The sequence below is a fragment of the Pleuronectes platessa genome, chromosome 2 (genome assembly GCF_947347685.1).
Source record: "Pleuronectes platessa chromosome 2, fPlePla1.1, whole genome shotgun sequence".
In the NCBI taxonomy this organism is placed as follows: domain Eukaryota; kingdom Metazoa; phylum Chordata; class Actinopteri; order Pleuronectiformes; family Pleuronectidae; genus Pleuronectes; species Pleuronectes platessa.
Window position 1 is genome coordinate 5,640,714 of NC_070627.1, and position 27,971 is coordinate 5,668,684.

The 27,971-nt window shown below is 43.5% G+C and overlaps 1 protein-coding gene across 1 annotated transcript; it reads left to right on the forward strand.

The window, feature by feature from the left end:
• LOC128459960 (uncharacterized) lies at positions 1-27,281 on the forward strand. Its single transcript, XM_053444934.1, has 33 exons — positions 1-31; positions 184-4,244; positions 5,794-5,973; positions 6,187-6,305; positions 10,674-10,758; positions 11,448-11,619; positions 12,791-12,869; positions 13,828-13,989; positions 14,428-14,542; positions 15,281-15,402; positions 15,781-15,900; positions 16,392-16,547; positions 16,844-17,041; positions 17,722-17,868; positions 17,956-18,189; positions 18,759-18,863; positions 19,327-19,465; positions 19,909-20,030; positions 20,667-20,740; positions 21,041-21,144; positions 21,258-21,367; positions 21,487-21,659; positions 22,246-22,371; positions 22,496-22,577; positions 23,004-23,102; positions 23,275-23,356; positions 23,667-23,877; positions 24,188-24,333; positions 24,798-25,191; positions 25,502-25,814; positions 26,269-26,350; positions 26,466-26,609; positions 27,121-27,281. Exons 2-33 carry the CDS (start codon positions 2,234-2,236, stop codon positions 27,279-27,281), a joined length of 6,567 nt encoding a protein of 2,188 aa, XP_053300909.1. The 5' UTR covers positions 1-31; positions 184-2,233.
• The last annotated feature ends 690 nt before the right edge of the window (positions 27,282-27,971 follow it).

The window sequence follows — 27,971 nt, forward strand, 5'->3', positions numbered from 1 at the left end:
TTTTGTAGACTTTTGTATGGAGAAAAAGGAGGTTTTAACAGCAAACCTATGTTGTTGTCTGCAGGTATGTGAGTTTCTTTTTGGATCTAATAACTGTTTCACCAATAATGTGTTACTGAGCAGTTTAGTTTTTCATCACTGAGGAGAGTTCGTCCCGCGGTGTCGTTCGTTGGAGAAAAGGAGGTTTTAACAGCAAACCTATGTTGTTGTCTGCAGGTGTCTGCAGTTTTTGTAGGTGAATAAAGACCCAAAAACCAAGTCCTGAGTCACATTTCTACATCCGTTACACTGGTGCCGTGACCTTTCGGATCATCAGACCAGCTTGATGCTCGTCGCCGTGGATGCTGTGCTGCCATCCTGATCCACGTCTCAAGATTATAGTGCAGTCAGACCTGTAGAAGACCCTTGATTGGGGCATAGCGATTTATATATACATATATTATTTTTTTTTTCTCTTCCCCTCCAGTGTGTTGACAACTGTTTTCATTTCTAAATATCTGTGTACTTCTTATTAACCTTTCTTTTTACATTTTTTTTTATATACATATATATATATTATTATTATTATTATTTATTTATTTTTTTATACACAACGCAAGTACATTTCATGGTCAAGAGTTGTTTTAATTAACAATGGATGATTTTTCTAGTCCTATTCTGCCAAAAGGTAGAGGTGCATGGATAAGTGCTATTAATAACAGTAGGGATGTGGGACGCTCAACAGCAATGCCGGATGGCTATGCAGATACTGGGTTAGGTCAGATCCCAAGTTATACTCCCACTAGTGTGCCTACAGGGGGGGGTCCACATACTTCCACTCCTGGCAGTGATGTTGATGCCATTCACCATCTCACAGACATGGTAGGACAGTGAGGAGCTCAGATTGGTGAGTCTATTGTAGCAAAGCTGATGTCGGCTGGTGTTGTAAGCTTAAATAGTGGTAATCATACTGGTCCTATGACTGAGACCAGACCTACTGACACTACCAGACATGATGATCCACAAGTGACTGTACGTGTTAAGCCTGACAGAGAACCACAGACTTTCAGAGGTGACAGCACTGACAAAAACTCAGTCCAGGACTGGATTGACATGACTAAGACTTACCTCAGAAAGCAAGATGTTCCTATACAAGACCAGGCAGAGGAAATTATAAGTCACTTAATGGGCAAGGCCAGGGATGTTGTGAAAATCGCCCTACGCAGTAACCCAGCTCTTGACGTACGACAGAAACCAGAACTGGTGTATGACATTCTTCTCCAGTATTTTAGTGATGCTTCGTCATGTCTTCCTCTGGCAGACTTTTACGCCACTCTGCCAAAGCACAAAGAGAACCCAGTCGATTACTGGATAAGACTGAATAAGGCAGCAGATCAAGCCAATGAGGGCCTGCGCAGGCAAGGGAAGCAGACGGAGGACATGGCTGATGAAGTTGCCCTGATGTTTGTCAAGCATTGTCCAGACCCAGAGCTCACGAGCATCCTCAAGTGTAAACCAGTCCACGAGTGGAACTCGCGTGATGTTCAGCTGAGGATTGATGACTATCAGAGGGAGTTGAGAGCTAGTAGCAGAACCACCAGTGCTAGTCAGCTAAAAAGCCACACTGCCTCTGTAGCTCCTGAGCAATCCACATCAGCAGTGTCCGAGCAGCATCACACCCTTTGCCCCTCTTCAGCGTCGGAAACAATTCAAGGTGAATCCCGTCCGGCTCAGAATTATGCCCCTGTGCCAGCTGTGGCACAAAATCTACAACAGTCAGAAGATAGGCTCCTCACTCGCGTAGCGGACATGTTTCAGGAGATGATGGAGAGAATGCAGCAGCGCAGTATTAACCGCCCGACTCGAGGAAGTAAGTTTCAATGTAACCCTCGCGACAGACGTTCCAGAGAGGCGTTTTGCAGAGTGTGTAACGACTCTAGCCACACCACCACTTCGCACTGCATGGCCGAGAGACTGTGTTTTGGCTGCTACGCCCCTGGCCACACCCGACCAAATTGTCCTGTCAAAAGCTCCTCCCCTCCTCACGCTGAGGGAAACTAACTGGCCTGTATTTGGAGGGAGGCAGTACAGGTTTCACCAAAAACTTCCAAACTGAAGATATGTCTGATGCTGAGACTGTTTACATATCTGCGAAAGACTCATGTAATAACTCTACAGTTGTATTCACAGAATTGGCAATAGTGACAGTCTTTTCTACACACCTGCAGTGGTGAATGGATTAGTGATAGGTGGTATGTTGGACAGTGGTTCTATGGCCTGCAGTATTAATGAAAAGGCTGAGATGAAACTGAGAAATGCTGGGTCAATTACAGATCAGACGTGTGTTGACGTGAATGTAGTCCTTGTTGGTTGCGGCGGGCTTCGTGTTAAACCCAAATGTGCTTTTGATGTGGAGATGGAAGTGTATGGCTGTAGGATGTTGGTTCCCACACTAGTTGTTCCAGGACAGCATGACGAGTTGATCATAGGAACTAATGTCATAAAACACGTCATGCATCAGTCTAAGCAGCGTGAATTATATTGGGACACCATGTCTGGTCCCTGCTCAACCGTTGACTCAGAAACGGTAAATTTCCTGTCTATGCTCTCTGGTGTGAACCCTTGGAAAGGGGATGCAGTTCCTGACAAAGTTGGAACGGTGAGGTGTAACTCAGCCACATGTCTCGAGCCTGGTCGGGAATATCTCATCTGGGGAAAATTGCAGAAAAACACTGTTGTTTCACCTGGCAGTGCTGTCATGTCAGAGCCTACGTCATCACGATCAATTCCTAGAGGCATTATGGTTGCGAGCCTTGTAACTACACTCTGGGGAGACGGATGGGTCCCACTCAAGCTAGTCAACACAACAAGCAAGTCTATAGTGCTGAGGCGCAACGCAAAACTGGCTGACATCTTCTCCTGTGTAGCACTTGAGGATATGGATGTTGCTGATAGCCCTGAGGTTGCCCTCCCCAGTTACACTCAGTCAACTGTGCCACTTGCTCCTGAAGCAGATTCTGTCAAAGACCGGCTCATGTCAGTTAGACTCAGTAATGTTGACATTGAGTCATGTGAGGTGTCAGCGGATTGCAAGAGAAAAATTAACGATCTTGTCTTGCAGTATGAGGACATATTTTCAAAACACCACCTAGACTGTGGTGAGGCGAAAGGTTTTGTTCACCGTATATACCTGTCCGACAACAGACCATTTAGACTCCCATACAGAAGAGTGCCCCCTGGTCAATACCAGAAACTTCGCCAAGTGTTGAACGAGATGGAGGAGAAAGAAATCATTAAAAAGTCATCCAGTGGATATGCATCGCCTCTGGTGCTTGTGTGGAAGAAGAACGGAGATCTCCGCATCTGTACAGACTTTCGGTGGTTGAATAGGAGAACCCTGAAGGACGCCCACCCTCTTCCTCATCAAGGGGACTGTTTGGCAGCGCTTGGAGGCAACTGCCTGTTCTGTACAATGGATCTGACCTCCGGCTTTTACAACATGCCCCTTCACGAGGATGATAGGAAGTATTCTGCCTTCACCACACCCATGGGCCTGTTCGAATACAACCGTTTGCCACAAGGTCTCTGTAACAGCCCAGGGAGCTTCATGCGCATGATGACCAGCATCTTTGGTGACCAAAATTATCTGAGTCTGCTGTGCTACTTGGATGATCTGCTGGTGTTTGCACCCGACGAGAAGACTGCCTTGCAACGGCTGGAGCTGGTGTTTAGTAGGTTGCGTGGTCATAATCTAAAGTTGTCCCCTAAGAAATGCTTCTTCCTCAGGAGATCCGTAAAATTTCTTGGTCACATTATAGACGAGAATGGCGTTTCAACAGACCCATCTAAGGTTGACAGCATCACAAGCATGACGAGCAAAGACTTGATGGAGCCTGATGGCAAGACACCTTCTCAGAAGAGAATTAGGTCCTTTTTAGGGATGGTGAATTACTACCAACACTTTGTGCCCAGGTTCTCCGCCATCGCCAAGCCGCTTTTTGATCTGCTGAAAGGTGGAAAAAGGAAAGGCAAACAGCTCAAGATCAAATTGTCAAGTAGGAAGCTACATGAAACTGACTGGACTAGAGAGCAGGACCGAGCTTTTGAAGACCTGAAGGCCTTGCTAGTTGGAAGTGTCGCCTTGGCCCACCCTGACTTCACCAGACCCTTCATGCTGTCGACTGATGCATCACTGGATGGCTTGGGAGCTGTGTTGTCCCAAATCCTGGAAGGCGATACGCGTGCCAGACCTATTGCTTTTGCCAGTAAGTCATTGTCTCAGTCCCAAAAGAACTATCCAGCCCACCGGTTAGAGTTTCTCGCTTTGAAATGGTCAGTTTGTGACAAATTCAGTCACTGGCTAAAAGGCCACAAATTCACAGTTTGGACAGACAACAACCCGCTGACTCAAATCCTGACTAAGCCGAAACTAGACTGTTGTGAGCAACGCTGGGTAGCAAAGCTGGCTAGTTATGAATTTGATATTAAGTACGTCCCGGGTCGGCAGAACATTGTAGCTGATGCTCTTAGCCGTATACCATTTGTCAGAGAGGATGTTGGTCACAGACTGCTTGCTGAGCCTTACGAAGGTCTTCTTAACGAGGTCTCAAATGTGTCTAGTGCTTCTGTTCAGAGAGCCTTCAAATCTTCCAGTGGTCACCATACATCCCATTTGGATAGGAATGACATTCAGTCCACGTGCACTCCAGTTCATATGCAAGTTCAGTCTGTTGTGATGTAGGACGTGTCTGCCGTGCTGCAGTCACACATTGAGGGGGACACATGTTCAAGGGTCCGTGCAGCTGAAGTGTTGCAGCATCTACCTCAGTTGATTCCGCCTGGGCTGGACGCCTTACCTGCTTACACCGAGAAAGAACTTCGCGATAAACAGTTGGAGGATGAGGCCCTCTCCCGTGTTTTGTTCTATGTTGAGAGGCATCGGAGGCCTTCCAGAAGAGAAAGGTTTAAAGAGTCTGTCTCTGTTACAAGGTACTTGAAGCATTGGGATAGGCTGAGTGTCATTAACGGTGTGTTGTACAGGGTTTCTAAGGACCACAAAACTAAGGCAAAGCGTTTTCAGTACATTGTCCCTGATTCACTGAGGTCTGTGGTCCTGCAAGGTGTTCATGACAGAGCAGGTCACCAGGCTCAGTTCAGGACTCTAAGTCTGACTAGACATAGGTTTTTCTGGACAAATCTTGATAGAGACGTGAGAGATTATGTTTGTCATTGTCAGCGATGCATTGTTAGCAAGAACGTTGAGCTTGAGGGTAGAGCCCAGTTAGAGAGCATCACATCTACAAGGCCGTTAGAATTAGTTTGTATTGACTTTTGGTCAGCCGAGGATTCCAAGAACAAGTCCATTGACGTCTTAGTGGTTAAGGACCATTTCACAAAAATGGCTCAGGCATTTCCATGTAGGGATCAGACAGCCAAACAGGTCGGAAGAGTTCTCTGGGATCGTTACTTTTGTGTATTTGGTTTTCCCGAAAGGATCCACAGTGACCAGGGTGCTAACTTCGAGAGTAACCTGATTAGTGAGCTTCTCAGAGTCTCAGGCATCCGGAAATCACACACTACCCCCTACCATCCTATGGGAAATGGGAGTGTAGAACCGTACCTTGGGTGGCATGATCCGTGCATTGTCCCCTGATGAAAAAAGTGATTGGCCAAGGCGCTTGCAGACTCTGACGTTCATGTACAACTGCACTGCCCACGAAACAACGGGTTATGCACCCTTTTACCTAATGTTCGGACGTGTCCCCCGTCTGCCTGTTGATGTTCTTTTTCGTACTGTGCTCCATGACTCTGCAGTGACAAGCTATGAAAAGTACGTTACATGTCTCACTGAAGATCTGAAGGAAGCGATGGAGATTGCCAAAGACCATTCTGGTAGAGAGCAGTACAGGCATGCACAGTTGTACAACAGGAAAGTGAAAGGTTCCGACATTAACATCGGTGACAGAGTGCTCATGGCCAACAAGAAAGACAGGGGTAAAAAGAAGCTTGCTGATAGATGGGACTCAACCATTTATACTGTAGTGGACATGAATGAAGGGACACACACGTACAGGATCCGTGACACGATCAGTGGTCAAGAGAAGGTTATCCATAGGAACTTACTGATGCCAGTCAATTTCCTCCCTGTTGGGGACACAAGTGAAACCTCTGAACCTACCTCGTCTGAGTCTGTTATGGGATCGTCAGTGTCAGGAACTGTTAATGTGGAAGGAGCCGGAGAGACCCAGTTTAAGAGTGACAGTGTGTCTTTTATTGCCAGTGGCAGTCTTGATGCTGACGATGACAAAGATTCACCTGCATCTGATGTACTTAGTCAGGGTGTATCGACTGAACTAGAACCGGTAAATTCTGAGAGGAGGACCATAGATTGGATCACTCAACTGTCGACGCCATGTCCATCAGTAGTGGCTATTTCTGACCACCAGGGCGTGACCTTTGGTTCCCAAGAATCCTCGGTTTTACAAGAGGACAATCTGCTAGCTGACTCAGTTATTTGTAATGTCAGCCCTGTGACTGCTGTGGACAATTCAGCACATGTGAGGGAGTCGGACTGTGATACTGTGACAAAGACTTCTCATACTGACGTGGCACATACTGTAGACCAGACTTCACAAATACCCTGTGACCACTCTATTGCACAAACTCAGGTTAGATCTAGATTTGGTCGGCTGGTTAAACCTGTTGACAGGTTCCTACAAACCATGTCTAGGCAGGATGTTGTTCAGGACAAGTTTGGTGTGTAGCTTATGTTCCAAGCGTTCAATGATTAGGGTTGTATTCAGCTAGTCTACACCTTAATAAGTCTGAATGTTTTGTTTTGGTTTAATACTCCATTGTTTTTGTTTTCTGCTATGCACAAGTTGCATTACACAATGTGTTAGGGTCTTGTGGGGTGTACAAGGCACTCCGTTGCCAGTTGATGGATTGAGGGTTAACCTGCCCTCATGCCACTTCATCCTTATGGGATACTTTTAATGATGGTTTTCTTTAAGATGTCCCTCAGATATTTGTTAAATTGTAGTGTATGATGGGTACGTACTGTGTAGTTGGTGCTTCACTTCGATAAAATTCAGTGGGGGTGGGTGTAACAGAGTTAAGAATGCACTGTATTTATTTTATTTATAATTTGTATTTGTGAATTTTATTAAGTTATTATTTTATTTTGATAGTGCTACTTGTGGAGGTGATGTCGTTGTGCACCACCTTTTGTGCTACCCATAAGTTTGTTACTTCCTGTTAGCCCTTCCCTCCCTCAGTTTAGTTTTTCATCACTGAGGGTGAGTCACCTGTGTAGAAGCTCTGTGCTGTTTTGTAGTTTTCCTTGAAGGAATGACCGTTGTGGATTGTATGTTGCATGTATGAGTACAGTGTGCAGTTGTTTTGAATGTTTATATGTTTTGACAATGTTGTGGTTTGAAATCCACGGAGATGCTCTTTACATAATGCGGCCGCCATTTTGTTTTCGCTCCGCGGATTTCGGCAGCCTTTGATGTCAATTTGTTCTGTTTTGTAGACTTTTGTATGGAGAAAAAGGAGGTTTTAACAGCAAACCTATGTTGTTGTCTGCAGGTGTCTGCAGTTTTTGTAGGTGAATAAAGACCCAAAAACCAAGTCCTGAGTCACATTTCTACATCCGTTACACTTGCACCGCCCGACCGCGCTCCCTGTTTCACCAGAAACAAAGGCACCCCTTTATTCGTGTTTTTCTCGTGTTTTCGTGCACTGGGCCTCAATGAATGAAACCCGGTCCGGGCAGCGTCACCGTGTTTCCGCCTCTCACGCTCACTTCAGCACCCACTCTAGACCCAGAGGTTTTAGCTAATTACAGACCAATATCTAATCTCCCCTTCATGTCTAAAATCTTAGAAAAAGTGCTAGCCAATCAGCTTTGTGAGTTTCTCCAGGAAAATAATATATATGAAAACTTTCAGTCGGGGTTTACAGCCAATCACAGTACAGAGACAGCCTTGGCAAAAGTCACTAATGACCTTTTAATAGCCTCAGATCAGGGACTTGTGTCTGTCCTCGTTCTGTTAGATCTCAGTGCAGCATTCTACACAATTGACCATCAAATTCTATTACAAAGACTCAAACAGTCAATTAACATTAATGGAACCGCCCTTAACTGGTTTAAATCGTACTTTTCTGATCGCTCCCAATTCGTGCAAATTAATGATGAGTCATCTGTGCGCACCAAAGTTAATAATGGTGTTCCACAGGGCTCTGTGCTCGGCCCAATTTTATTCTCATTATATACGCTTCCACTAGGAAACATTATCAGGACACACTCGGTAACTTTCCACTGCTATGTGGATGACACCCAGTTATACTTATCAATAAAGCCTGAACAAAGTAATCAATTAACTAAACTTCGAGCATGTCTCAAGGACATAAAAACCTGGATGACCCGCAATTTTCCTTTATCAAACTCAGACAAAACAGAGGTTATAATACTTGGCCCCAAACACCTTAGAGATACATTATCTAATGATATAGCGGCGCTAGACGACATTGCTAGCCTGGATGCCAGACGAACTTAGCCCCACCCACAACAATTTGGTCGGGCAGTTCGGTCTGGAGTCGCTCCATTGGGAAAAAATTATGGCCCGACCGGGCCAATCAGATTGTCAGGGCGGGCTTTATACGATGATTGACAGATGATCAACGGTAACGTAATCAACCACGTCATCACAGTGCCCTCGGGTTGAATTCGTTTTCAACAAACATGCCTGCCGCTGGCGAGCTGAGATGTGTAGATGCTGCCATTGAGTCTGTTTTAGAAGACATCGACAGCGCATTCATTTTGAAAGAGGAACACAGAACGTGGAGGCTACGCCAAAGCACCGCGCTAATCCCTATCACCCCGGCGCTTGGCTGTTCACACCGGACACTGAAGCGACGCTGAACCGCCGGACAGCGCTAATAATATCACCCGTTGATCCAGTAGATCGCTGCACGGCTTTGTGCCGGTCACCTCGGAGGCTGAAGCACCGCGCTGAGCCAAGGCTGCCTCGCGGTGCTTTAGCCTCCGGTGTGACCGGCACAAAGTTTTAACATGGGAGTGGATGGGAGCCAGCTGTTATTTAAGGCTTGGCGCTGCGCTGAAGCGTCCGGTGTGAACCCGGGTTAGTAAATAACTCACAATGCGTTGCTTAGCGTACGTCACATACTACGTTGCTCTGATTGGTTGTAGGTCTATCCAATTGAGCGAAGAGGAATTTTACTTCCTGGTCAGTTGAAACACGCCCCATAATTTTTTCCCAATGGAGCGACTCCAGACCGAACTGCCTGACCAAAATGTTGTGGGCGGGGCTAAGTTCGTCTGGCATCCAGGCTACGACATTGCCCTTGCTTCCAATGAAACAGTCAGGAACTTGGGAGTGATCTTCGATCCTGATTTATCCTTTAATAGTCACTTAAAACAAATTTCTAGAACCGCCTTTTTCCACTTGCGTTATATCTCAAAAATTAGACCTGTCCTTTCGCAAAAAGATGCAGAAAAACTAGTCCACGCCTTTGTTACATCGAGACTGGACTATTGTAATTCATTATTATCAGGCTCAAGCAGGAAGTCGTTAAAGACTCTACAGCTTGTCCAAAATGCCGCAGCACGTATCCTAACGAGAACAAAGAGAAGAGGGCACATTTCTCCAGTATTAGCATCGCTACACTGGCTTCCAGTTAAATCTAGAATAGAATTTAAAGTTCTTCTCCTCACCTTCAAGGCCCTTAATAATATAGCGCCTTTTTACCTTAAAGAGCTGTTAGTACCTTATAAACCCACTAGAGCACTCCGCTCACAGAGTTCAGGCCTTCTTGTCGTCACTAAAGTCTCTAAAAGTAGAGTAGGAGCCAGAGCTTTTAGCCATCAAGCCCCTCAGCTGTGGAATAATCTACCACTTTCAGTTCGGGAGGCAGACACCATCTGTTCGTTTAAGAGTAGGCTCAAAACCTTCCTTTTTGTTAAAGCTTATAGTTAGAGCTAATTAGTGCGTCAGAACGTTACTTGTTCTATTTTATGACACATGACACACGGAGCTTCTTTTTCCAGCTTCTCCTTCCTCTTCTCCATCCCTATCCCCCTTCCCCGGAATCCCTTTGCTTTATCACCCGCAGATCCAGGGCCTCTGTGGCCGCACCATGGATTGCGGTTTGTTGATCGCTCACCGGGGTCGTGGTGGTGGACCCAGTGTGGTGGATTCTGTGTCATGTGGGCTGATCGTGGTGGCGGACCCTGTGCCGCGTTGGTACGGGCATTGGACCAGGACCGCGGTGGTGGCTCGTGGTGGGTGGCGGTGGACGGTGACTGAGGACTGGAGTTGCGTCTGGTCTGGATGGTGGATCGTGGTCCTGCTGGTTGCTGACCATGGACTGTGATCCTAGCGGAACTACTTGGACTGTCATGTTGGGGTTGTCCTTCGGGATGTTTACCCTCATCAAATGCTGCTAGAGACTTTAGTCTTTAATCTTGAAAACTTTAATCTTGATGATGTTTTCCTGCACGTGGCATTTATTGTTAAAAGGGTTTTTAGTAGTTTTTCCTTACTCTTGCTGAGGGTTAAGGACAGAGGATGTCACACCCTGTTAAAGCCCTATGAGACGAATTGTGATTTGTGAATATGGGCAATACAAATAAAATTTGATTGATTGATTGATTGTTCTCCTCCATGCAGATTCATCCCGTGTGCGTGATGCCGATACGCCTAACAGCAGTGCCTCCGACCCAGGAGAAGGCCCCCTCCACTGCCGCAGAGAAAGGTGAGGCCCCCGGGGTCGAGCATCACCTGAGCTCCAGAGCTCTCCTTTCATCAACTTCCACGAGTTATCCCCTGAGAAAACACTAAGACTGTCAACAGATGACTATCTCGGGCTAGAGCGGTCGTCCTCTGACCAGAAGGTTACCAGTACAATCCCAGTCTTCCCCATTTGCATGCCTAAGTGTCCTTGGGCTAGGTGCTAAATCCCCAAATTTGCACCTTCTCATCTAGAAAGTGCTGCATGTTGATGTGTGAATTGTTGAATGGCAAGAACAGTACTAAAGCACTTTGAGAGGTCATCAAGACTAGAAAACGACTATACAGATACAGACCATAAAGAAAATGATCATAAGTCTGTTCTTTCCATTGTTAGGGTTCAATTAAAAGATAATCTGCCCCCCCCCCCCCCCCCCCCCCCCCCAATTCAGATCTGCTCCAAATGTAATTGGTTCTTCTCTGACCCAATCTGCTTCTTTCCACTTAGTGTGCTGCTCCCCCTTTGCAGTTGTTGTAATTTGACAGCGGTGAAAACAATGGATGACGTCTTTAATTATCTAGTTTTGTCACAACTAAAGGAGATGCTGAACATCTACCAGTGGATACAAAAAATACTTAAAGGGTCCTCGGTTCACTATTAACTATAATTTAAGTTTAAAAAAAGAGGGCAGCTCATCCTTGTCTCCCCCTCAGAGCCCGAAGCCACGGAGGAGGAGCCGGCAGCATCTTCAACCAAGGAGGCCGAGACTAAGGAGGGTGACAGCAAGGCGGGGGCAGGCGATGCAGGGCCCACAGAGAACGGAGAGCAGAAGGCCGATGTCGAAGCCGGGGAGGAGAAGGAAGGAAAGGGCACAGAGAAGAAAGAGTGAGTCTCAACCAGAGAAAGAGTTTGTCAACTCGGAACACTGCGATATTTCACTTTGATATCACTTTTATATGATCCTTACCTTTGCTGGATAACTGCAGACTGCTCCTCATGGTCGCAGCGTTGCATTTCCACAAGATTACATTACATTACATTTAGCTGACGCTATTATCCAAACAGACTTACAATAAGTGCATTCAACCCTGAGGGTACAAACCTAGAACAACAAGAATCAAGAAAGTACAATTTCTTCAAAAATAAAGCAAAACTACAAAGTGCTATAAGTAAGTGCATTTTAAGTGCTACTAAATTGTTAGTTTCAAATTTTTATTCAAGGTATAGTCGGAAGAGGTAAGTTTTTAGTTTGCGGCAGATGTGTGAACTTTCTGGTGTCCAGATGTCGATGGGGACCTCATTCCACCATTTAGGAGCCAGGACAGCAAACAGTCGTGATTTTAGAATTTTAGAAGACTAGAAAACAACTATATAGATACAGACCATAAAGAAAATGATCTTAAATCTGTTCTATCCATTGTTAGGGTTCAATTATAAGATAATTTGCCCCCCCCCCCCCCCCCCCCCCCCCCCCCATTTCAGATTGTCCAAGATGCGCCTCTGCTTAAAGGCAGATTTTTCTTTGTCCAAGATGCGCCTCGGCTTAAAGGAAGATTTTTCTTTGTCCTATAATGTGCTATGTTATTCCTTTGATGTTTAATTGTAGTCATTCCTTCTCTCCCTCATTGCTGGACATCTACTCACAAACCACAAGTTTGTTACAGAGTCACGACAGACGCATCATCTGGTAATTTACCCAACTGTAAGTTCCCTCCTGCTTCTCTTCTTCCACCATCATCATCAAAACCGTATCTTTTCCCAAAGTCAGAAGACAAAGATATAAGGGAATGTCTTTAGTTATTCAGTTATTGATGAGAATTATATTACGTTAATTATTTATATCATTTTTGTATCTAGCTCCCTGTACTATTTGCCAACTTTGGCTTTTGACATTGTCCACTAAAGATCAAGGGCTAGGTGATATATCAGGAATTATCATGATAAATGACACAATTCATTTTTTTCTTTTGTAAGTTTATAGGCAGTTGTTTTCTCTCCTGAGTGATGCTCTCTGTCCTATAATCTGCTATGTTATTCCTTTGATGTTTAATTGTAGTCATTCCTTCTCTCCCTCATTGCTGGACATCTACTCACAACCCACCAGTTTGCTACACTCACGACAGACGCATCATCTGGTAATTTACCCAACTGTAAGTTCCCTCCTGCTTCTCTTCTTCCACCATCATCATCATAACCGTATCTTTTCCCAAAGTCAGAAGACAAAGATATAAGGGAATGTCTTTAGTTATTCAGTTATTGATGAGAATTATATTACGTTAATTATTTATATCATTTTTGTATCTAGCTCCCTGTACTATTTGCCAACTTTGGCTTTTGACATTGTCCACTAAAGATCAAGGGCTAGGTGATATATCAGGAATTATCATGATAAATGACACAATTCATTTTTTTTCTTTTGTAAGTTTATAGGCAGTTGTTTTCTCTCCTGAGTGATGCTCTCTGTCCTATAATCTGCTATGTTATTCCTTTGACCTTTTATTTGTCATCATTCCTTCTCTCCCTCATTGCTGGACATCTCCTCACAACCCACCAGTTTGCTACAGTCACGACAGACGCATCATCTGGTAATTTACCCAACTGTAAGTTCCCTCCTGCTTCTCTTCTTCCACCATCATCATCATAACCGTATCTTTTCCCAGTGTCAGAAGACAAAGATATAAGGGAATGTCTTTAGTTATTCAATTATTGTTGAGAATTATATTACGATAATTATTGATATGGTTTTTGTGCCTAGCTCCCTGTACTATTTGCTAAACTTTGGCTTTTGACTTTGTCCACTAAAGATCAAGGGCTAGGTGATATATCAGAAACCCAACAGATTGCTACTGAGACGTGACAGACACATCATCAGGTAATTATTCCCTGGTTATTCGTAAAACTTGTTGGAATTGTATATAATGTTATTTAATAGATGTCCATCTGAACTTTGCCTTAAACATAAGAAGAATAGTCGCCTAAAAAACTGAACTTGATTGTACTTTAGATCAAAGCATGGCAGCCTGCAGAAATGAGTCAGCTGTCTCTGGGATCGTACTTAATGTCTTCTGTGTTTCTCTCCCATCTTACCTACAGTTTTTCCAGAGGACTCAGATACAGACTGATAGGCCCACCATCCCAACAAACACGTCTTCCAAACAGCCTGTCTCACAGACTCCTCTAGCCGTCTACCCCACTAATCAGCCAATCATGAAGCCCATGGCATCCATGCCTTTCCCTTACCTGCGGGCTGCACAGGTGAAAGAAACACACTGACCTGTTTACAGTTGATGGTTGCTCTCATTCAGGGGTAGGGGAACTTTTTTTCTATCAAGGGCCATTTCAATATTTAGAATCTCCTTCAAGGGTCATGCTAAATATTGATCACATATCACACTAGCCTTTCTCTCTTTTTCTGTCTTTTTTCGACCCTTTTATTTCTGTATCAACCCCCTTTTGTCTGCATTGATTGATTCCTCCGACCTTGGTCTTCATTCTCTCTGGCTCCCCCCTGTCTTTTTCTTAACCACACCCCCATTGGACTGTCTGCTTAATCCGGCATTTGGGCTTGCTTGTTTGTTTATCTGTTTGTATGCGCTCTGCCTTCATGTCTGTGCCTGTCTTTCTGGTTTTCTGTGTTGCTAGTTTTTATGACTGCAACCTCATTATCCTCACATGTTCTACCTCAAATCGCAGCAGCTGAGCAGCAGCCAGCCTCCAGAGCCGTGGCCTCAGCTACAGAAACAGCCCCAGCAGCCCCAACGGCAGCAGCCTTTGACAAAAGGGGCCTCCCACACCAAACCAGGGCCAGGTCTGACCCAACACTCTCACCATTCTATTAAACTATTTCCACAGATCCTAAGAGGAAGGAGTGCAACTCTTAACAATCTAACCAAGGCAGTTTTAACTCCAGAGCTTTTAACATGATATGAGAAACATTCTCATGTTAAAGGAGATATGACCAAAGTCAGAGTACCCCTAAATAATAAACCTGGATAGCCCATATCTCCATTAATTAGGATCTGTGATATGTCAAATTTCAATTCCATGTGTTTCTCATGTGACAAAATCAGCACATTCAATTTAATTAAGATCTGTTACTGTGTGGCCCAAAAGTACGATGATTTGGCATGAAATGACCCAATTCTAAAAATGTAATTATAACGGGCTTTATTATTTCATCATGTTTTTGTTATAAATTATCAAGCAAATACTTATAGGCCCATAAGTAAGGAATTTGAAGAGCTTATTTATTGTAAGATACCAATGGGTTTTAAATTAGGGTCATTTGTGTCGGTAATAACAGCTGTATGTCCTCCTGGAAACCATAACAATAATAACTCAATGGGGAAACGTACCCTTTTCTATTTATCCCTCTTTTTCTGCCTTGTTAAACGCTTTGTGCTTGTAACTGTGGTTCTGCTGTTTACTGACTGTGAAAACTGAGCCTGTTATCCAGACGATAGAGAAACCTGCTTGGTCTTTTTCTGCCTTTTGGAGTTGCCAGTGTGTAAAGCTGCTATATTCACTCTTTCTCTTGTTTGTCCAGACCGGGCCGATCCCAGTGGGAAGCGTAAAACGTATGACAGGGCCTTCCAGTTGAGCTTCAAGCCTGCCTGCATACAGAAACCTGAGGGACTCCCACCAATCAGTGACGTGGTGCTAGACAAGGTATGTTACAGACTCATAGACTGTTAGACAAAAGTATTACACTGTGATTAAACCTATTACAGGGTTAATCTATCAATGAATGGAAAACTGTAGTGGTCCTTTCTGAGGAATTAAGGCTGAGTACTTGGGCTCTTAAATGATAAAAAAAAGAATAAATAATGAAAGTAAAGTAAAAATACATAAAGCAAGAGCTGGTAATTGCTATATGACTGTCATTCAGCAAGGGTCACCTTTAATAGTCCACTAAGTTAGAACACGCACACACACATTCTCACACACATTCTCAGACCAGACTCTTTTTGCCCACCTACTATTGGGGGGTTCTTTGCTCCCCCTGCTGTTCAGTTCATTTTGTGTGTGTTGGTGTGTGTTTTTCAGAGGAGTGCATTCAAGTTTCCATCTCGGGACGTGGATTCTCGTGTGATCTCCAGAGGACCTGGTTTCACACCTGCCTTTGCAGATTTTGGCAGACAAAAGGTGGTAGGACGAGACGCTCCCGTAAGTTACTAACAAACACACTCTTCCACTTTCTAGCTTCTGTTTCAGTCAACACTTGATAACATGCTGCTTTTAAGTAGAGGATGTTTTTCTAATTAAGAAAATACTGTTGGAGGTCGGTGATCTGACACCACTGGAGGATTTGAGTTTCTTCTGATGGTTAATTCAAAACAGAAAAACTCTTGAGAAATTGAAGTAGGGTTTTGCTTTTGCATGCGTCAAAATCAGGTTGAGCCGAAATATTTGTTGGCTTGTTCTTTATCTTCACAGGAGTCAGGCGATAAGTTTGATTAGACTTATACAGCATCTTTTTGTCAAATACAAGGCGAGAGCTTTGCTGGGTTCAAAGAATGGAAGCAGTTACTGGAAGGCCAATCTTTTTAAACTTACACAAACTTAAACACTGAAATAGAAAATCCTTTATTTTGGCTCATTTAAAAGATATTGAGTCATGGTAATAATACTGTTTTTCCCTTTTTTCCTGTGTTAAGCTTAAAAACCTTGGGGCCCGGCGACCACCACCCAGGAAGATCATCATGGGCCTGTCTTTGCACGACGATGTTCAGCTGAAGAAATCAGAGAATGCCTGGAAACCAGGCATGAAGAGGGAAAGCCTCCCAGGGGAACCAGAGTCCAACAAAACACAGGTACGACCAAATATACACAATCTGAAATCCACAAAGCAGTGGGTATATATAGAAATGACATATACAGAATTTTCTGATAATAAATGTTAGTCTACGTGATTGAAGATTTTCAAAGTATTGGAAATTCCAGTAAAAATGTTGTTTAAATCTGTAAATATAGGAAATCATTGTGAGTATTTAATTTCTGTATTACTAGTAGCTTTACAACAGGAGTAGTTTTTCCCGTGTGGTGAGAGATTGGTGTTTGTGATCGATGACCTCAGAGTTTAAGTACCTGTTATGACCTACTCCCTCAGGACCTGTTCAAGAAGGTCCGAAGCATCCTGAACAAGCTGACGCCGGAGAAGTTCAGCCAGCTGGTGAAGCAGGTGTGGGACCTGACCATCGACACTGAGGAGCGGCTCAAAGGAGTCATCGACCTGGTGTTTGAAAAGGCCATCGACGAGCCCAGCTTCTCGGTGGCCTACGGGAAAATGTGCCGCTGCCTCGCCACGGTAAGCTGGTCGCTTAGTTGAGCAGATAAGTGTGTCGACTTTGGAACGAGAGAGTCTTGTGTTTGCAATGTAATTGTTTGAATTGGATTTGGAGAAGTACCGCATTCATCAGATGCAAAAACACGATGGAGGAATTAAGTGTAATCTTTAAACCATCTATTGGAGGGGTGTGCACACTGTGTCTCAATATGCAGTCAACAATTTGCTAAATGTTTATGCAGCAAATGGATCAATTGGTTCATATTCAGATCTGCCTTGATGCAGAATAATGCTGTGAAAAGCAACACAATTCAGTACAGTGTGATGATGAGGTTTTATTATTTTGATGCCTCTAGAGTGTACACCAGACGACACTATTTATTAAGGAGTTTGAAAATCAGTCACAAATAATCCTTTAAAACACAATTTATTAAACGTGCATATCCTTAATTATAGACACTATTAACAAGAGTTCTAGAGAAACTATTACATTTTCTGTCTTCCATCATTTGATAACATAACCTTAAAAATATATCAGTCATTAAAATCTAAATAATCCAGATACGAAAATATTAATTTGCGAAATATAAAAAGAAATGTTAAACCGCTGAAAACTTTTTTCACGGTTAGTTCATTACTTATTTTATTCTAATGCTTATGTTCTCTACTGAATTCATTCCACTTACTTTTTTTATGTGCAGCTCAAAGTGCCCATCACTGACGCTCCCAACAACACAGTGAACTTTCAAAAGCTGCTGCTAAGCCGCTGCCAGAAGGAATTTGAGAGAGACAAGGTGGATGATGTGGTGTTTGAGAGGAAGCAGAAGGAGCTGGACTCTGCTGCATCGGTAAGTGTGACACCGGATCTTTACTGAAACGTCTTTTAGTTTCTGTTTCAACTCTGTTCAAGAGGTTTGTTTCCTTGGTCCCATTAGACGGAGCGTGACCGACTTCAGGTAGAGCTGCAGGTGGCCAAGGACATTGCCCGGCGGCGATCCATCAGCAACATAAAGTTCATTGGTGAACTCTTCAAGTTAAAGATGCTAACGGAGGCCATCATGCATGACTGCGTGGTGAAGCTGCTGGGGAACCACGACGAAGATTCCCTGGAGTGTCTCTGCAGGCTGCTCACCACCATCGGCAAGGACTTTGATTTAGTGAAGGCCAAGGTGAGCTGGTGGTTGTACATTTTACATAAATCTTAAATTTCTTTTATTACGGTCATAGAAAGGTCTGAGGGGCTACAGATTGAAAACTTTGAATATAATCTACAGGATAATATGCGGCTGGTTTCCCTTTCAAAACAAATATTAAGAGAAATGCATTGTTTGCAGGGATGAAGATGTGATGAGAACTTTTTGTCAGCAGTGTTTTTGACATTAGGGCAGCCAATGATCAGTTCATGTCTCTGCTTTCATCCCACTAAGATGTTTTCTTCTGGAAATGTCAAATAAGTGATTTAGTAGGTGATTCTGATTTGCAATCCCACAGCAGCTGCTTACAAGTAGGTTGTGGTCGTTTCCTCAGCACGGAAGCTTTACGGCTTTTACGGCTGTTGATGAAATGTTCCGGTTTCATCTCAGGCGGTCAGGACTGTTCCAAGTGATAAACTGGACAATTGGTCAACTCTGAAAATAATAGTATCTGCAACCTGCTGTCTGGTAGATTGAATGGAGACATGCTGAACATGACTTTCATGTCTCAAATGAACCGTCTCTCTCACTCTGTGTCTCACCAGCCTCGGATGGATCACTATTTTAAGCAAATGGAAAAAATCATCAGAGAGGGGAAGACGTCTTCACGGACAAGGTTCATGTTGCAGGACACCATAGACCTGAGATTGGTGAGTGGGTCTTTGTGATTTTTCTTTCATTTGCACAATTGTAAAGAGTCCAAGAATCAAATTCTTAACCGTAAGATGGATTTTACCAGAGAGATTTATTTCATCGATCTCTCTGATGACCAGGAACATGATACTATATATTCTGGTCCTATTCTGTTTAATGAATATCTACACTGCTGTTGTTAAGGAGATCTGATGCTTTTTAGAAGGACTGATATAGATAGATACATAGATAATGGCGAAGAAATGTAAGAAAATTCCATAGAAACAACGAACAGGGAAAAATGGTTGAAACCTGATGAATACGTGATAACTATTGATTTTTAATGAATTCATCAGTGTGACCCCAGTCATTAGAATATTCCTCTGTGATTGACTGAGCTAAGACATCTGTTTAACACTACAGAATCTGTCTGATTCAGGTTTGAAGTCATTGTTGTTCTGTACATTTGTTTTTCTTCAGCACAAATGGGTGTCAAGAAGAGCCAACCAGGGTCCAAAGACAATTGATCAGATCCACAAGGAGGCAAAGCTTGAAGAGGAAGAGGAGCAGAGAAAAGTGCAGCAGCAACTGTACTTCAAGGACACCAGGAGACGGCCAGGTCAGGCCTGCAGTCTAAATCCTCTTTAAGGTTTAGAATTACATTGGCACAGCTATAGTGACTTAGGAAGCCAGGCTGTAGACTTCCTGTCCCTATAGCCTGCAGAGATGCTATTGTGCCCAACAGCAGACAGAAAGCCCCCTAGCTCCCTCCCATCTGCTAGCTGACCTATAATATTTCATCTTGTAACGCAGCATGCCACTAAAACAGTCAGAAATGTCCCTCTGTCTGCCACTTTCACAGCCGTTTGACTCCACTGTATTTCCTGTGAACTAATCTTAAACCTGTATTTCCCTGTTTGTTTCTTTTTTTTTTGTGTGGGTGTGTCTCCACAGATCCAAGGGAGCAGAGGGAGCAGAGACAGCAGAGAGAGCAGAGACAGCAGAGAGAGCAGAGAGAGCAGAGAGAGCAGAGACAGCAGAGGGATCAGAGGGAGCAGAGAGAGCAGAGGGAGCAGAGGGAGCAGAGAGATCCGCAAGTACAGGGAGAGGAGACCTGGAACACTGTGCCCATGAGGAAGAATGGCAGGACCATCGACCCCAACAAGATCCCAAAGATCTCCAAGGTGAGACGAGCTTTCCGAGGCTTCGACACAGATCTTACCATTTTACCTTTTTCTTACCTTCTACTGTGAGGTTTGTACAAATGCACTGCTACAGGAGACATGAAGCTGCTATTTACTTTCTGTCCCTCATAGTTGATTTGCTCATATCTCTACATGGAATCACAAAAACAATGACAAACAATTACCATGTGTTAACTGGTTGTGTTCCATGGAAACTTAAGCCGTTGTCAGGCGTGACCTCCGGGTAAAATCTGGAGAATTGGCTACAGACTTTAAACATTTAAATAACTTAACTAATTTTGATTTAATGATAGTTTGATCTGAGAGATTTGAAATTTGAATTTGAATTAAAGCTGGAACCTAAAGCAGAGTCAGGACTTGTTAAGTTTCTCTTGTATAATCAGAAATATGTAATATTTTATGATTCATACAGATATTGGTAAACAAGTTTCTTAGATTTTCTACTTATTACTGATAAAAGACTCATAACAGGGGCATTTGTGTCGATTTGTTCCTGCTTCTTCCTCACGCCCACGATTTCACGCCCTCAACTCAGAGTAAATCAATTCAACAATATACATAATGATTTGTAAAATGAGTTTAATAATGTAAAACAATTTCAAAATTGTGCTGCAGTTCGACCCCTCACCTCAACCCTCCACCACTCCTCCACAGAACCCAGACATCGACGCCGGGACAACTCACGGAAGGTATGAGATGACAACACTGTCTGATTTGAAAGATCCTGTTGGTGTTAGGTTTCTCTGAAACATGAGGAGAGTGTCTCTGCGATCCTGATATTTATCTCTCCTGCTATCAGGATATTTATAACTCTGATTAACTAGTTTCCATTGACTTAAAAAATAAATCAGTTTTGTTATTAGGGTTTTGTTTCCTCTCTGTTTATGGCAGTGATAATAATTTGTAGTAGTTTCCAAATTGGTTAGAAAGCTTTATGTTCATTTACACTGACATCCTTCCTGACTCTTTGTTTATCCGTTCCCCACCAGTCGTAGCCGTACAGAAAAAAAGTGCAGCAACAAGCCGCTGATCTCTGCACCGAAAGTCACTGAGGTCGAATCTGAGCCAGAGCGTAGCAGAGTCCGAGAGCCTGGTGAGACACACGTTGCTGCCCAACACCGGAGTGACAAGACAATAACACTGACACATTCACTCTGTGCCATTAATCACACTGTTGTGACTCTGGTTGTTTATTTGCATCGACAGTGAAACCTGAGCCTGTCCAGATGAGAGAGAAACCTGCTCGGTCTGAGGAGGAGATCGAGAGGAAGTGCAAGTCCATCATCGACGAGTTCCTGCACCTTAAAGATTTCAAGGTGCTGAGATCCACTCAACTGATAACTGATTTTTTTTCTTTTCGATTTCATAGAATAAACCTTCTTAAAGGGAAGAATTAAAGTATAAGTCTTGAACATGCGTCTTTGTTTTGTTGCAGGAGGCTGTCCAGTGTGTGGTGGAGCTTGATCTGGGCTCTCAGTCACACATCTTCATACGCGTGGGGGTGGAGTCGACTCTGGAGCGCAGTCAGATCACACGGGACCACTTGGGCCAGCTCCTCTTCCAGCTGGCGCAGAAGGGAATCCTGCCCAAACCCCAGTTCTACAAAGGGTCAGTTCCCCTGCTCAGTTCTACTTAGAGTTGCAAAATTCCGGGAATATTAAAAGTTGGAAACTTTCCATAGGAATAAACGGGAATATACGGGAATATACGGGAATAAACTGGACATTGTGTGGCTAATTTATACTAACTGTATTTACCTTGTCATATACAGACATAAATATAAACATTTTGTTTTGTCATAGGCTGATTTGAGCCCTGAGGAAACTTTTGGCACTTGACTATATGCTTCTGCATCTTTGTGTCATTCTTAACAGAGGTCTTTGCCTAGTATTTGCAAATGTACACAGCCTTTCCTTCTACATTGGCTGGGGTGAAATTAAAAGATTTATTTGATGTTGTCCAGCCATTTATCTTCCTGCTAATTATTTTTCAAAACATGTCGATACCAGAATAAGCGAGAATGACGGTCAATTTTCAGTGGTTTTTGGTTTTCTAAAAGACTATGTTGTCGTTCATTTATTTCTTTGGGGAACATGTAAACATTTTCTGCTTCTTAACTTACTGAATTTATATTGACTATGTTTTTCGGAGCGGCTCTTTTTCCTAACCACAACGTCCTTGTTTCTTTTCCCAGGTTTGCAGACACGCTGGAGCAAGCGGACGACATGGCCATCGACGTTCCCCACATCTGGCTGTACCTGGCCGAGCTGCTCAGCCCTGTGCTGAAGGAGGGGGGCTTCTCTATGAGAGAGCTCTTTAGGTACGAGACCACAAATGTGTTGACTGTGATGAACTCTGCTCTAAACTAAGCTGTGTCTGAAGTAAAGATCTGCTCAGACTTTTAAGATTTATTTAAATTTCTTTCATGTTCTGTTTGTTCACAGTGAATTAAGCAAACCTTTGCTTCCTGTGGGAAGAGCTGGGATCTTGATCTCTGAAATACTGCTCATACTATGCAAACAAATGGTAAGAAACACTTCAGTCTGTTCTTCACTCTTTTTTCCGGTTACCTGTTCTCATTATGAAGCAGGTGGATTATAACCAGTGACTCAGCTGTAGATATAATTTAAATACACATAGATTATTGACTTGTATACAATCTATATTGAAATATTTTTACTGTTGCACTGCACTGGAGTTCACTGTAGCATTTTTTTGTATTATTCCTTCAGTGTTATTATAATGATTCTGTTATAATTATTATAAACCAGTAAAATGAAAAATCTCATTGAAATCAACTAGGCTGATTTGATCTTTTGATTTGAAGCAAATATTTTCTAATTCATTAAGTAAGTTTATGAATGAAATATTTCTCCCTGCTGTAAATTAGACGTAATAGAAAAGACATTTCAGAGCATAGGTTTGTGACGTTGTCTGGTCTCGTGTCCACAGGGCCATCGTACTGTGGCTTCTCTGTGGGAAGAATCAGGCCTCAACTGGACTGACCTTCTGCCGGAGGAAGAGGACGTCCAGGCTTTCATCTCACAACAGGTCAGTGATGAAGGTCAACACTCATCAAGACTCAAGAAATATCAATGGAGGGAAACCCTCTGTTACCATCTATCAGCTGTTTGAGAACTTTCTAATGTTTTTTGTTTTGTTTCCACGCCGTCCTTCTCTTCTATACTTCCTCACCATATCAATGTTGTCTCCACTCAAACAGAAACTCCAGTTTCTTCAGCCACAGAGTCCGAGTGTCTCAGAGCACAAACCTGAGCCAGAGGGCAGCAGTGTCCGAGAGCCTGGTGAGACGCACGTCACTGTCCAACACCGGACAGACAGGACGATAATACTGACACATTCACTCTCTGCCATTAATCACACTGTTGTGACTGTGGTTGTTTATTTCTCATGTTAAAGGAGATATGACCAGTCAGATTTTCAGTCCCATGTGTTTCTCATGTGACCAAATCAGCACATTCAATTTAATTAAGATCTGTAACTGTTTGGCCCATTTCACATTACTTATATGTGAAGAACTGTTAAGTGTAAATATTACCTATTGCTGATTGAATTCTGAAGAAATGTATTCATCTGTACTTTTCCTTCTTCCAGATGATGCGCCAATCATGCAGGCTTTGAACAGCCTTGCAGAGTCAGAGACTGAGCTGGAGACAGCCGCCGTTGAGCCTTCTCTCATGCCCCCCGCTTCACTACAGCCCCAAGCCTCTAGCCCTGCTTACAGAGAGGCCTCCTCTGAAACTTTGCCTGCTGACACCACTCCTCAACAGAACCCCAAATTCGACGCCGGGACAACTCTGGGAAGGTATGAGATGACAACGCTGTCTGATTTGAAAGATCCTGTTGGTGTTAGGTTTCTCTGAAACATGAGGAGAGTCTCTGTGATTCTGATATTTATCTCTCCTGCTAGCAGGATATTTATAACTCTGATTAACTAGTTTCCTTTGACTTAAAAAATCTGTTTTGTTATTAGGGTTTTATTTCGCTTCTGTTTAGGTCACTGATAATAATTTGGGTTTTTTTCCAAATTGGTTGAAAAGCTTGATATTCAGAGTTTCTCATTTACACTGACATCCTTCCTGACTCTTTGTTTATTCGTCCCCCACCACTCGTAGCCGTACAGGCAGGAAGCGCAGGAAGAACAGAAAGCGCAGCGCAAAGCCGCTGAGCTCTGCACCGTCTCAGCCGGATCTGTACACAAGGGGAAGCAGCTCAAAGGAGCTGCTGGAGAGTCCAACCCCGGAGGAGCCGCCAAGAGACAGCGAGCCAGAGGGAGCAGTGCCTAGGAGACCGAATGTCTCAGAGCACAAACCTGAGCCAGAGGGCAGCAGTGTCCGAGAGCCTGGTGAGACGCACGTCACTGTCCATCACCGGACAGACAGGACGATAATACTGACACATTCACTCTCTGCCATTAATCACACTGTTGTGACTGTGGTTGTTTATTTCTCATGTTAAAGGAGATATGACCAGTCAAAGTCAGATTACCCCTAAATAATCATCTTGGAAAGCCCATATCTCCATTAATTAGGATCTGTGATATGACAAATTTCAGTCCCATGTGTTTCTCATGTGACCAAATCAGCACATTCAATTTAATTAAGATCTGTAACTGTTTGGCCCATTTCACATTACTTATATGTGAACAACTGTTATGTGTAAATATTACCTATTGCTGATTGAATTCTGAAGACATGTATTCATCTGTACTTTTCCTTCTTCCAGAGGATGCGCCAAACCGGCAGGCCAACCCACCTGAAGCGGCCAACTCAAGTGAGCGTCTCTCAGCCAAGGAACCAGCCTCTTCTCACTTGTCCTCAGTCGAGGAGCTGAAACCCTCTTTGGTGCCACCTCAGACTCTGAACACAGACAAGCCTCTCTTAGACGCCCCTGGAACTCTGGCTGCCTTGTCTGGAGCAGCCCCCTTGGCTTTGAACAGCCTTGCAGAGTCAGAGACTGAGCTGGAGACAGCCGCCGTTGAGCCTTCTCTCATGCCCCCCCCTTCACTACAGCCCCAAGCCTCTAGCCCTGCTTACAGAGAGGCCGCCTCTGAAACTTTGCCTGCTGACACCACTCCTCAACAGAACCCAGACATCGAAGCCAGGACAACTCTGGGAAGGTATGAGATGACAACGCTGTCTGATTTGAAAGATCCTGTTGGTGTTAGGTTTCTCTGAAACATGAGGAGAGTGTCTGTGATTCTGATATTTATCTCTCCTGCTAGCAGGATATTTATAACTCTGATTAACTAGTTTCCATTGACTTAAAAAATCAGTTTTGTTATTAGGGTTTTATTTCGCTTCTGTTTAGGTCACTGATAATAATTTGTAGTATTTTCCAAATTAGTTGAAAAGCTTGATATTCAGAGTTTCTCATTTACATTGACATCCTTCCTGACTCTTTGTTTATTGGTCCCCCACCACTCGTAGCCGTACAGGCAGGAAGCGCAGGAAGAACAGAAAGCGCAGCGCAAAGCCGCTGAGCTCTGCACCGTCTCAGCCTGATCTGTACACCAGGGGAAGCAGCTCAAAGGAGCTGCTGGAGAGTCCAACCCCGGAGGAGCCGCCAAGAGACAGCGAGCCAGAGGGAGCAGTGCCTAGGAGACCGAATGTCTCAGAGCACAAATCTGAGCCAGAGGGCAGCAGTGTCTCTAGTCCTGCTTACAGAGAGGCCGCCTCTGAAACTTTGCCTGCTGACACCACTCCTCAACAGGACCCACACTTCGAAGCCAAATGTGTGAAGGTACGAAAAGTGAAATCAACCAGTCTCTGCGAGTTAGTAGTAAAAATCCTGAAGGGCAGACAGAGTGGGGCTAAGTTACACCTTGTTGTAAAGTAACTGAATATAATTATATTTCGGACCTTGAAGCTAATGTTGGTCCACGACTGTTGGTAAGATCTCATCAATACAATTCCTGGATCCACCTGTGCTCCAAAATGTTAGGTTTCCTCCCTGGGTCCACAAATATTCATGGAAATCATTTCAGTAGCTTTTGATGAATCCTGCTGACAAACTGACTAAACAAATGAAAACATAAGCTCCAGTTCTAGACCAGAAATACGTTAGTTACACATCTACATACTTTGAACTCTGTGTTTACTGCTCTTCAGTGTCATCACTTCTGAGCTGATTCTTGTGAATTTGACAGACGCTGTGTTTTTACTCCTCCTCCTCCTCTGATCTCTCTGTTTCTCAGGAGAACCTGGCTGAATCTCACCTGAGCTCGTCTCCCTACCTGAGGGCGTTGATGACGGCTGTCTGTAAGGCAGCAGTGAAAGGTAAGCTCTCCACCAGCCGGAGCAAAGACTCCTCTGCTCAAATCGCACCGCTGATTACAATATGTATTCTCTGCCGAGCGAATGAATTTAATCTGCCTCCTTCTTCACTGTGCAGATAACACCAACTGTCGAGTGCACACGGCCCTCATTCAAAAGAGATTACCTGTATTGCTCCAGTACCGGAACTCAGAGAGTGAGCGACAGCTGCATGCTCTTCAGGAACTTCAGTCGCTGATCGTCGCCCTCGATCATCCTCCAAGTAAGTTCTGCATCAGAGTTCACTCCAAATGAAACTCACACATCATCCCTTTTCTTTGTTTCTTAAGAATAAACTGTGTAACAAGTTCTCAGTTGTGATCCAACCAGTGGAGCAGTTCAATCTCACTACAAGGTCCATTTAGTAGCTTTTCTGGAGCTTTAGTTCTTGTCACATGATTCTCATCAGCAGAAGAACTTCGCCTTGTTATATGGAATTGTCTATTTTTTAAGGACATTTGAAAAGTTTGGATTAAAACTTTGAATCTCAAATTTTTTCTCCACTGACATTAACTTGATTCGTTCATTTGAGGAACATCACTCCAAATAACTTTTGCTAAACACAATGCCGTCTTCAGTTATTTCTAATACATCAATTTCTGGTTTCTTATCTAGATACAAATCCCATTACTTGAATTGATAACGTTAGGAATTGGTCTCACCTCACAGAAAAATTAGATTTATTTCAGTTTCGTCACAGCTGAAACGATGACTGACATGTATTTGTTCTCCAGACCTCCTCCGGATATTCTTCGAGTGTATGTACGACGAGGACGCATTCTGCAAGTCGGGGACGGGAAAAGACCCGGCCAATCAGCTGGATAAGGGCGTGGCCCTGAAGACCGTCACAGCCTTCTTCACCTGGCTTCGGGAGGCGGAGTCAGACGACAATTGACGAGATTGGATTCCAAACTCGTCAATTTGGAATTTTTCTTTTTCTTTTGCAACATTCCGCACTTTTTAATTTATTAATAATAAAAGGTAGTTAAAAATGCTCGTTCTCATGATTAGTTCTTTCCATGGTTTGGTGCTTAAAGGGGATACGACTCAGTGTATGTGTGTGTGTCTGTGTGTGAAAATATTCACTTTACAGTTAAATACGACAAAAGTGGTAAAAGGCTGAAATATGAAAATATTGTACAAATGTTTTATATTATCACTGTTGCTTTTTCTCAGTGAAGGTTAAACGCTCATGTTTCAGGAAATGAGTTCTCTGTTCAGTGTGTGTGTTCTTAAGGGGTTTGTTTTTTTACTCTTGAAACAAGTGACTTATGTTGGCAGATACAAAACGGTTGTCTACCACTGCTGCTCACAAGAAGTTGTTTTGTTCTGTCATCATTAGACAGAGGTAACCAGATGTTTGTTCCACTTTATTTCCCATGAAGGTTTTACTTTTTTCGGTTTTCACTGGAGTTGTTTTTCTATTTTCTTTTCTCCCATGAGTCTTAACAGACAGACATCCTATCAAAATGTATCAGAGGTAGATAGTTTCAGAGTTCAAAGATCTTCATTATCTTCATATTCAATTACAATGAACCTGACGGATGCTTCTCTCTCCAAGATATCTATATATACATGTAAAGAT

Excerpts from the sequence above, each read along its gene's own strand:
- LOC128459960 (XM_053444934.1), top strand. The coding sequence starts at position 2,234 with ATGTTGGACAGTGGTTCTATGGCCTGCAGTATTAATGAAAAGGCTGAG. Across the intron at positions 10,759-11,447 it reads CTCCACTGCCGCAGAGAAAG|AGCCCGAAGCCACGGAGGAG; the intron begins GTGAGGCCCCCG and ends TCTCCCCCTCAG. Across the intron at positions 24,334-24,797 it reads GGAGGAGCCGCCAAGAGACA|AGGATGCGCCAAACCGGCAG; the intron begins GCGAGCCAGAGG and ends TCCTTCTTCCAG.